Raw genomic sequence first — 10,222 nt, forward strand, 5'->3', positions numbered from 1 at the left:
TAATTCAAAAAATCCTTCTCCAGGTTACAGAGCTACTGTTTTAGGAAGATGCAATTGAAACAAACTTACATTTTCTGGCCCACAGAAAACACAAAGACTAGGTGTTACTGCTCTTTGAGCTTCAAAACCAACTGGCATGAGAATTCTTTATAGAGAACTATTTTGTTTAAATATGCAATTCCAAAAGAGTCATAGAAATACAAGTTACAAAAATTAATTGGGAAACTGGGGAACACTGCAGTGTGCTCTGAGGCAGGAAGAGTCATCATAGCTTTAATATGAAGCTTAGGAATAAGAAGCAAGTAGAGGATGTATTTTGCTAGCCTTGATTTCAAGGGATCACAAAACAAAACACAACATATCCCTACTGCAGGGGGAAGAGGGACCATTGCACAAATTGTCCAAGCAAAACTGCATCAAAAAATAAAAAGGCAGTAAATAAGGAAACTGAACTTAGATGGCAGTTCAGAGAGCTGGACTCTGCTATCATTTGCTTACTGTAGCATCATCTGATGGTAGCCAGCATTTTTGAAAATGCTGTGTATATCTGCCCAACTCTAAGGTAAACACTTGGGCTCTCCCTAGGCTTTCTGCACAGATTTATGTAACTGAAAAGCCATACATCTTGCCTACAACAGATTTGTTAAGTGCTAGCATCTTAGCTAAGACAGCTAATACCACTCTTCAGGTATAAAGTTCGGAATTTAAAAGCTAATTTAAACTAAGTTTTCCTGTTTCTTGCTTTATTTTCTTAAGTACTAGTTCAATTTCAGATGTTATGCTAAAGATACACCCCACAAACATATCTCAGTATTGAAGGATATTGGGAAGAAGAAGAACTGTACTGATGTGTTATGGGTTCTTTTTCTAAACAAAGAAAATTGTGCAAAGAACGGCAATTTATTTTTTTATGGTTTTGACTGAAACTGCATCTAATGGTAATAGATATGTTCTGAAGTCAGAAAGATTTTGTAATTTATAAACCATTGCTTTATACCTCTGGAGTATTCTGAGCTTTTCAGACCTCTATGAATGGTTTCATCATACAGAATATTCACATAAACCTTACTTGTGATGGAAACAATTAGCAAAGAATGCACCTGGTGTAGTCATGCTGTTCAAGCTGAGGAACTACTTGGAAAGTGATCCAGCCACAATCTGAATAGCAATACTTCTATGCTTTGGTAGAAAACTTCATGCCTTGGAAGTTAGTAGTGTGCTTTTACGTACTCTCTCCTCTGTTCTCTTGGAGAACGAGGGCTAAGGCTGCTGATGGGCATTGGAACTCAGCACGTCTGAGAGCACGTGTGCACACCAACCATTTCTTAACAAAGCCTGTGCTGTTTTCAAACACTTCGTCTTAACATAATACTAGTGTTTAATAAATTGTCTTTGTTTGCGCAAAGCTTTGCCGCAGGAAAGCTGCAGAGAATTGTCCAAAGGTAAAATCCAATATTGCTGTAATTATTTAAATACTGTTCCTACTATAATTTTTCAGTCATTCATGGTAGCTATTTACACCATCACAGAAGGAAGGAGACTTGTAATCTGTTAGTTATGAATATAAGCAGTGTACTGGGATATAGATATACCTATGTGCACTTGATCTTAATTGAAATGTGCTTTAGTCTTAAAAAAAAAAATCAGCCTTAGATAAGTGGGTATACTGAATGAGCTAATGGAAACAGTAATGGCAGTAATGCTAACTAAACAGTTGAATAAAAATAGCCTCTCTGCTTTCATAGTGCTGTTAAAGATCAACTACTTAAAGTACTGTGATTTTGAGGATATAGAACTGGAATAGTATTGTTATAAATCCCATTGGCCTCTTGAAAGTGCAAGCCTAAAAATAGTTGGGGTTGGGGGTGGAATTGACTGTCTGACTATGGGTGGGAGGTTATTTTTTTTATATGGTGGTTGTACTGAAATTGTTGTTTTTCATGTAGATCTGGCGAATCACTTCTGCCTGGTCAGACATGGCAAATTTATTTTGCTAGGTACATGCTGGTGGTTGCCTAAACCTTAGAGATCATCAAAAACTGAAGATCTGTCCCAGGTCTTGTTTAGGAGTTGTTCAGTCTTGGAAACACAATATGACAGCCATTTCCCTTTTATCTTCCTTACACCAGTTCAGAAGTAGGTTCAGTATTATTACCTTGCCAGGAAAGGGTTTGGATGTTTTTGTTGTATTGTCTTTCCTTCAAAGAAAGTGATTTTGGACATGTTTTCCCTGTGCCTCTTTGGCTGTGGCTGCACAGTTAACAGTTTTTAGTATAGGAAATTTTTTTCCTTGCCTCCTACTGTGCATTTAAAAACTAACAGATGAACATATGCACTCATGCTACTAAACTCAGGTGGAAGGGGTACCCATCAGCTTTAAGTGCTGTTGTGTACCAGTTTAACATGACATGAAAGGAAAGCCAGGCTTGTGCTTTTTTTTCTTGGTGAAAAGTGAGGTGAAAGACCTGTAGCAGAATGGGTGTGGCAGAAAATGTTTAGCGACAATACTGCATTAGTTGCTAAAAAGTGTTAACGTATTAATCTCTTTCTCTCTTCTTCCTCAGAATGAATTGCCAGATACCCATGCAAAATTCCACGTACTATTCCTTTTCTTCGTGGCAGCCATGTTCTTCATCAGCATACTGTCCCTCTTCAGCTACCACTGCTGGCTAGTTGGCAAAAACAGATCAACCATAGGTCAGTTAATTGGAATATGGAACTGTGCCTTGTCCAGAAAACCAACAAGTCAATGAGAATGTGAGGCCTACAGGATATGCCATCACATATAAACAAAATTTTTAAATATTGTGCAATAAGAAGCGTATTTGGTGAAAGTAATTAAAGGTGAAACATATGGGAAAATGAAGCATGTGTAGGGGTCCTCTGCTGGAGCCAAGCATTCGGATTCATGATGAATGTTAATTTCTTTTGTTTGTATTTTTGAGATCTCTGAGGCACTGTGCATTTTTGTTGTGTTTTTATATAGTGTTAAGTATGTAACACAATTGCTACTTGCCAGTAACCTGTTGTTCTAATACTTTGAGTAGCTGGGTGGCCACAACCAAGGTGAATGCTCTACTGTATATGAATATACTACATTTTGAACTAGATCCAAAAGAGTATTCTTAAACCCTGTGAAATAAAATGCACCTCGCTATTAGGAAGTGGCTTGTAAAAGCAGTGCAGTAAAAATGGAAACACTGATGCACATTTCCTAAATAATAAAAGAGATTCCTGTAATTTCTATGCCTAAATGTTATAAATGGCATTGACCAGCATAAGCAAGTTACGTGCAGTAGTTAAAATATCTGAAGTTCTTGCTAAAGCATTTTTGAAAGTCTTTTTGCGGGGTCGGGGGGATGGGGACCGTTGGGTATTTCCACAACTGAACAAGTCAAAATCTTATACCTTTCAATGGAAGTTAAATTTCTATCCTCAAAAATAAGTGGGTTGATTAAAAGTGAAATAATTTTCAGCTTGCTAGAATTTTTTGATGGAGGAAAAGGAATTTTTTTTGATTGCTTGACAGGAGGGTTGTTTGAGTCCTTTTTCTTTTGATGTATCTACAGCTAAGGAATATTCACAGTCTCTTTTTTAGCTTTGAAGAAAATTTTAGCATGTTCCTTGCCCAAAAGTCAGTGGTCATAATTGGCAACACAGTCAGTACTTTATTTACTTTCTGTATCATGATTGTAAAAAGACAAGCTGTTGATATGGGGAGAGCAATGACTCCTCTTGGTTCTTCGCCAAGGGTGTAACCAGAATGACTAGAATAATGGTGGTGGTTTGCTACAGTTCGTGGTGTGTCTGTGTATCTAATGTAATAGAGCTCATCTTTCTCTGATACCATGGGATGCTCTTAATTCAACTTCAGACCTTGGCAGAAGTGGAAAAAACTATCCTGTATGTGTTTAGGTCCAGTAGTGCTTATGGTAAATTGCTTCTAGAAGAGGAAGTCGTCTGCTCAAAAAAGGCTTCGCAGGCCAAAGAGCAAGCTAGCCATCAATGACTAAGGGATGTGGTATTTTTGGCATGCTGATGGTACTTAGCTCTGCCTCAGACCTTATGTTAAATGCAAAGAGAGAAAGATGACTGTTCTCCTTATGTGACTTTCTTACCTTTCATTTCTATTTTTGTCATTAACCCTGTGATTATTTTTTTATGCGCTCTGATTACTTGAGATGACTTTTTTTTTCCCCGTAATATACATCAAGATCATCTCAGCTTGCCTGACACTGTTTTCACAATACAGAAGTTTGAGTCTGTTTATTCATCTTCCCTGACTCCTTATTGCTTTAGAGATACTGAATGTTTTTCTTTTACAGAAACATTCCGTGCACCCACATTTCGAAATGGCCCTGATAAAAATGGCTTTTCTCTTGGATGCAGCAAAAATCTGAGGGAGGTTTTCGGAGATGAAAAGAAGTATTGGCTACTCCCTATCTTTACCAGGTATTCAGTCTGAATGGGAATGAATTGGGGAATAAATTGATGCCATGACTTTCACCTTGTTCCCCTTTTCCTAAAAAATAAAGCACAACTGAAAAGCCAACTTGTAAATCCTGCACGATGAATATTGGTGTAGGGAAAATGTGCAGGAGAAAACTGAGCAAATTCTGCACAGGGTTTTCATTCAAAGACGAGGGCCTTCTAAATACCAAAGTTTGGAAAGCTTTGAGAAGTGTATTTCAAAAATTGTACACCTTTTGTGTAGTGTGATTTCTGTGGAGCAGAAATCAGCAACTCAGAGATCCAAATGCTTGAACTTAAGCTGCACTGAAACAACATCAGTTTAAAAACACCCCCTCTTACCCTGAAAACGCTTGACAGCTTTCCTTTTGCTGTAGATTTTGGTATTGGAAGCTGCCTGAGAAAGTGCATGTAAATAAGCAGCAGTGCAAAAAAAAAATTCTGATACAATGCAAAATACTGGTTTTAAAACTTCAGCTGAGCCAGTGTTAGGGAGTTGCAGACAAGCGTCAGAGAAGCTTGATGAAGCAAGACTGACCTGCTGCCCACTCCCACCACTCCCAAAAGTCAGCAGAACAAAGTAGGAGCTGTGTTTCAACACTGCTTTTGGGGGGTTGTGTATCAGTTTAAAATGCTGGTGAACCCATTTGTGAAGCTGAGGTCTGGTAGCAAACAGCAGAGGTAATAACAAGATCTTAAGTTGCCTCAGCTGTTTGCTCAACTACCATGACTTCTCATGTGATTAAAGACAGAAGCTATATTGTAGATGGATCAGTCTGGTTTGCCACCACATTTTATCCTGATTAAACTTGCTTTAAAAGAAGGCTTAGCTAACCTCAAAATGATGGGCGGAGGGGAAAGCATGGCCACCAGAATGTTATTTATGCTACAGCTTCTGGGGTTGTAAATACCAGATAGTCTGACTACATGTGCACGGTGGTTTGTGGGAAGACTAGGGCTACAGTCTACAGAAACACAGTGATGTTTCTGAAATACATAGACTAGTGCTGTGCTCAGCAATCCATACTGAGTGATAGGGTGGGAATCATTTGAGCTCCAAGATTTAATTAACTGATCATACAGCTTAGTGGTAGAACTGCCTTGCCCAAGTCTGGAGTCCAACGCTGCACTCAAGTAATTGATTTGAGCCTGTAGTGTTTGCTTTTTGCATGGGTACTTTTTCAGTTCATTTAAGTCAACTACAAACAGTGATTTGAATCTTTGTTTCTGGCTTAGTTTGGGTGACGGGTGTAATTTTCCAACTCGTTTGGTGATTATGGATCCAGAGCAACTTACTGTCTCAAGCCAAAATGAACCTGCCAAAAGGTAACTATAGCATTTAAGATACTGATTTTGTACTGTTCTGTACTTCATCTGGAAAAAAATTGTTTCAAAACTATTTTTTAATTTTTTATACTTCTTGTCATCTTCAAAGTGAGTTTGTAAGTCTTCAGAGAAGGACAGAATGGATCAGGACTAAAAAATGGTGCTGCTTGATGCAGAAAGTCTGTTTCTTGGTTTTGACCTGTAACAGAGGATATGTCTCTACGGAAACAGTAATACAAAAAGTAAGGGAGCTTACTGGCTCTTAACAACAATCAGAAAAGTCCCAGGGAAGACTGAATAATGGTCCATGGAAAAAAAGGTTTTAAGATTTTTTTTTTTTTTTTTTGAATGAGAGAAAGGCAAGGTATTACTTGTATTTCACCTCCTCCAGCATGCTTAAACAAGGGATGCTGAGACACAGTTCGCAAGAGAGGTAGATCACTCTGGCTATTGCTGGTTTTTAGCACTGCTGGAGGGGTTTTAGCTCATTACTTTTTATCCCTCCAAATTTGCATGTTTTGTATCTTCAGTGTATTTTCAGGAAGCCTACTTTAGATTCAAAGACACAGGAGTATGTGAAACTTTTGGGGGTGTTTACATCTGCCATTTTGTAAGTCTTCTGTATAGTTTGGTGAATTTGCAGCTGAAGGTTGTTGTTAACAGCAGTCACCTGAGTTATCAGGCATTAGGGGGGTTCAGAGGCAATACTGAGAAGAAGTTGCTTCCAGTGCAACATAACCTGTGGAATTTACACAAGAGCCAGACCCTTGTGCAAAAAGCAGAGTATCCTTTTGCATTAGGAAGAAGTTCAGCAGAAGGCCCTAGCATTTACTGATGGGATAAGATGGCATTAGGTTGTTCTTCCAGACAGTACTGGTTAGGTTTTCTTTCTAACTGTGTGGCAGTAGCATTGTTGTTAGCATGCCATTTCTTGTCTATCTTTGACAAGATAGACAGTCTGTGCTTTTTTTCCATTAGAACTGTAAGTGGCCTATGTCAGGTAAGGGTTTAGATAGATGACTGGAACAAGCCTGTAGGAGAATTGGGGTTGGGGGCCCGGGACCATTTTTAGTTGGCAGTGTAGGTTTTTTTGTTTGCTTTGCTCTTAAGTAACTTCAGTACTCTACAAATGTCTGAAATAAGCAGCTGCTGCTATTACAGAATTCCTGTTGACTTTGCTTACTTTTCAGCTCTGGAGCCAATCAGCCCTTTCCTACTCGACCACTCAGTGAATCACAAAATCGATTGCTAGCCAGTGACAGTCAGTGGGTGGAAAGTGGCCCTGAAGAGGAAAATGTTAAATCAGGTAGCCTGCACCGTAACACTTCTGATGATTCTATGGTTTTGTTTCTGGTGGGGTTTTCCAGGTTTTTTTAGGCCTAAAAAGTCTCTAGGAATTGGTTGGAGTCAAGTAGAAGAAAACTTGTTCCATAGAATCAAGTCAGCATGTTTAAAAGTTAAGGCTAACTTGTGTCTCATGCTCTGCTCCAAAATGAGTTATTACACTAAGGTAATAGATAGATAATTCTCGCTTTCACACTTCCTGTTCTGAGATTTTGGATCTTTTTACATTTGATTAGGGGGAGGAAAATATTTTTCTAAAATAGGCACAATACAATAAATGTGCTTTCCGGTTTGAAGTCTTTGCTATTTGTTGTGTAAATCTGCAAAAACACATAATTAAGATTCTCTTGCATTTTAGGTGCAAAAAAGCATATTATAGTTTCATTGGAAAGCTGATCTCAGCTTATTACTAACCAACCATCTCAATGAGAAACAGGTAAGACCAACATAATTGATTGCCATTTCTGTATATGTATGAGTAAACTAAAGTAGACATCTTGAAGTCAAAAGTCACTAGTCATGGAATGCAGAGGAGTCCTCTGATGTTGGATGAGTAATAGAAAAGTCTAAAGAAAACTCAGAATGGCTGTCCAGAAAACAAGAACGGGAGTAATGCTACAGTGCCCGAAACATGAGCTGGCTAGATCCGAGATGAGTCAGACTAATCCTGTAATTTAGATTGACGTGCGTAGTGTTGGATTTGTTACCTGACCAGAGAAAAGAATCTAATCTGCTAAATAGGCAATTTCAAGATGAAGTGCTGTCTTGAGGAAGCGCTGTTCTCAAGGAGCAGCTCCTTAACTGTCTCTTTCTTAATAGTATATTGGTGGGCAGTGCTCTGCTCTTTAAGAAGCTGTGTGCACACAAGGGAGGAAGGTCAATAGGTAAATATATGTGTCTGCATACGGACTGCTTCGTCGCACTTGGAATTGACAGTGATCTTCTTTTATGTAGGAGCTCGGCGCACACTTTGCATTCAGGAAATACAGTGAGTGCTGCTGCATATGTGCAAACTTCCCTTGGTGTATTTCCAGTGACTACATTAGACTTCTTTTATGTTGACTTCATACTGTGGTGGGCTTATAAGCTCCCATTAAACTTTTCTCTCTGGAAGAGAAACGAATCTTATGTGGACAACTAGCAACTGTAGATGCTGAGGGCTGAGTCATTCACCTCCTCTGCCCGTTTTCCCCCCCTGCCCCTTCTTTTTCTTTTTTCTTCCAAAAAAAATGGGAGACAGAATTTGCAAGGAATTCCCATTTTCTTTGGAAAGAAAACACAATATTTGAGTTTTGTGAGCTCAGTAATTTTAGGATCACTTAATTTTTTTTTTTTTTTAAATAAGCCTTCTGACCTAGAATCATTGTTTTGGGGGGGGGTTTGGTTTGTTTTCAAGAAAAAAAAAAATCTGTCTAAAAGGTCTCTGTGAGGGATGGTGTGATGCTTCAACTGATGTTGGTCAGATTGCTCAGTGTAAACTCGTACAAAACCAAAATTAGACTAGTTAGTGGTACTTCTGAAAAACGTATTCAACCAAGAGAACCCACCAATGACGAGTTTTCCCTTTGCAACTTTTCTTAACACGCTATATAAATGTGCAAATGGATGTCCCAGCAAGGGACTCCTTTCAGCCTCTAGCTATATAAAAACTAATCTGCTCTAAACAGGTTACTAAGGCTTTTCTGTCCTTCATAGAAAGGAATAGATATCTTCTGAGAGCAGTTCATCCCAGCAGCCTTTGACAGGGTATTATAGAAAGGTCTTAATCTTTCTTTCCACTGACCTGGAGAGGGAGCATAAGTGACTGGCTTAGGCTAGACAATTAACTGGTAGTAGTTTGGAATTAATTTCCTTTCTATCCTCCTTCTCTTCCTAAAGTCAGGCCAAATTTAATACAGGAAGATTGTGTACTTTGTGTCACACTTGCCCAAACTGCTATAGTTTTAAAAGTTGTATAAATAAATAGTGCATAATTGCACCCAACACAAAAGCATTTTGGTATGTGTTATCTCAAATAATGGTTAACTCAGTAGCACAGCCATGCTGTTTCAGCCGTTCTGAGTTCAGTTGGATTTGATCACAGTTTCTGTAGGCCAGGGTGGTTAATTCCAGTCCCCCTGCAATTGTAAGCAACTATGCAATAGCTGTGAGATCCAACATCTGTTCCATGCACTTTCATATACCCTGTAACAGACTGATAGTTGTATTTTTCAATTTTATGCCTATAATATGCAGCAGAAGCAAAGTTACAGCTGACGAATAAAATTCCCAGATTATTATAGAGAAAAGAGCATGATTTGCAAAAGAAGGCCAATCCCTCAGCCAGCAGTGCCCCAGCCTCACCTAGGCAAGTATCATTTGTGTCCCCGTATCTATCAACTTAATTCAAAATTAATGAGCAATTCTTGCCAATCAGGGATCCAAGAGACTTTAGCCACAGGTCAGTGGTGATGGAGTGACGTTCTTAGTGCAGGTAATCTTCGAAAACATAAGAAGTTTAAAACAAAAACAAAACAAAAAAACACACGCCTCCCAGAAGGCTAATTATGAGTTGAAGTTACCTTAACTGCTGGTCTGAGTCAGGAGTCTGTAAATTACATGTTACCTAGCTGCATTCTTGTAATGCACTATGATCTGTTTTTTCAAAGCTAATGGTATAATTCCACTAATTACCTTTTTTGTTTCACTAGGTTTCTGCAACACATTTTGTGCTTGAATATTATTTAATTTTGTTTGGAAGAAGTTGATCAATAAAAAATGGAACATGAACATTTTAGGAAGAGACAAGAAATTCAAGTTTCTGCACAGTACATTGGATTCTTGTAAGCACTATTGCAGAGCAGGGAAGTTAAGACAGATGCCTTAAGATTCTTAATGTGCATTTATGCAACACTGAATTATATACTGCTACCAAAGGGCCAAATCCTGAAGTGCCCTGCTTGGATGCACAAGGTCCAGAGTGGGAACTATGCATTTCTGTTATGCTGCAGTGGTGGGGGTAGATTGCAGAGACTCCTACCTCCCCATGGGCAAACTTCATACCTGAGGCACTGCAGAAGTCACTTCCATAGCAGGTCTCCAG

At 38.7% G+C, this 10,222-nt stretch overlaps 1 protein-coding gene across 3 annotated transcripts in view; it reads left to right on the forward strand.

Moving 5' to 3' along the window:
* Window positions 1–10,222, forward strand: part of ZDHHC20 (zDHHC palmitoyltransferase 20) — a 45,591-nt gene extending 35,369 nt beyond the window's left edge. For 2 of the 3 annotated variants that reach the window (XM_076328108.1, XM_076328107.1), the window contains 6 exons: window positions 2,565–2,697; window positions 4,326–4,452; window positions 5,707–5,796; window positions 6,987–7,102; window positions 7,499–7,576; window positions 9,831–10,222. In XM_076328108.1, the coding sequence (XP_076184223.1) occupies window positions 2,565–2,697; window positions 4,326–4,452; window positions 5,707–5,796; window positions 6,987–7,102; window positions 7,499–7,536 (504 nt within the window). In that variant the 3' untranslated portion in view covers window positions 7,537–7,576; window positions 9,831–10,222. Of the gene's footprint in view, window positions 1–2,564; window positions 2,698–4,325; window positions 4,453–5,706; window positions 5,797–6,986; window positions 7,103–7,498; window positions 7,577–8,094; window positions 8,129–9,830 lie in introns of all 3 variants that reach the window. The other variant, XR_012994413.1, reaches the window with a different exon arrangement.

The sequence above is a fragment of the Aptenodytes patagonicus genome, chromosome 1 (genome assembly GCF_965638725.1).
Source record: "Aptenodytes patagonicus chromosome 1, bAptPat1.pri.cur, whole genome shotgun sequence".
Taxonomy (NCBI): domain Eukaryota; kingdom Metazoa; phylum Chordata; class Aves; order Sphenisciformes; family Spheniscidae; genus Aptenodytes; species Aptenodytes patagonicus.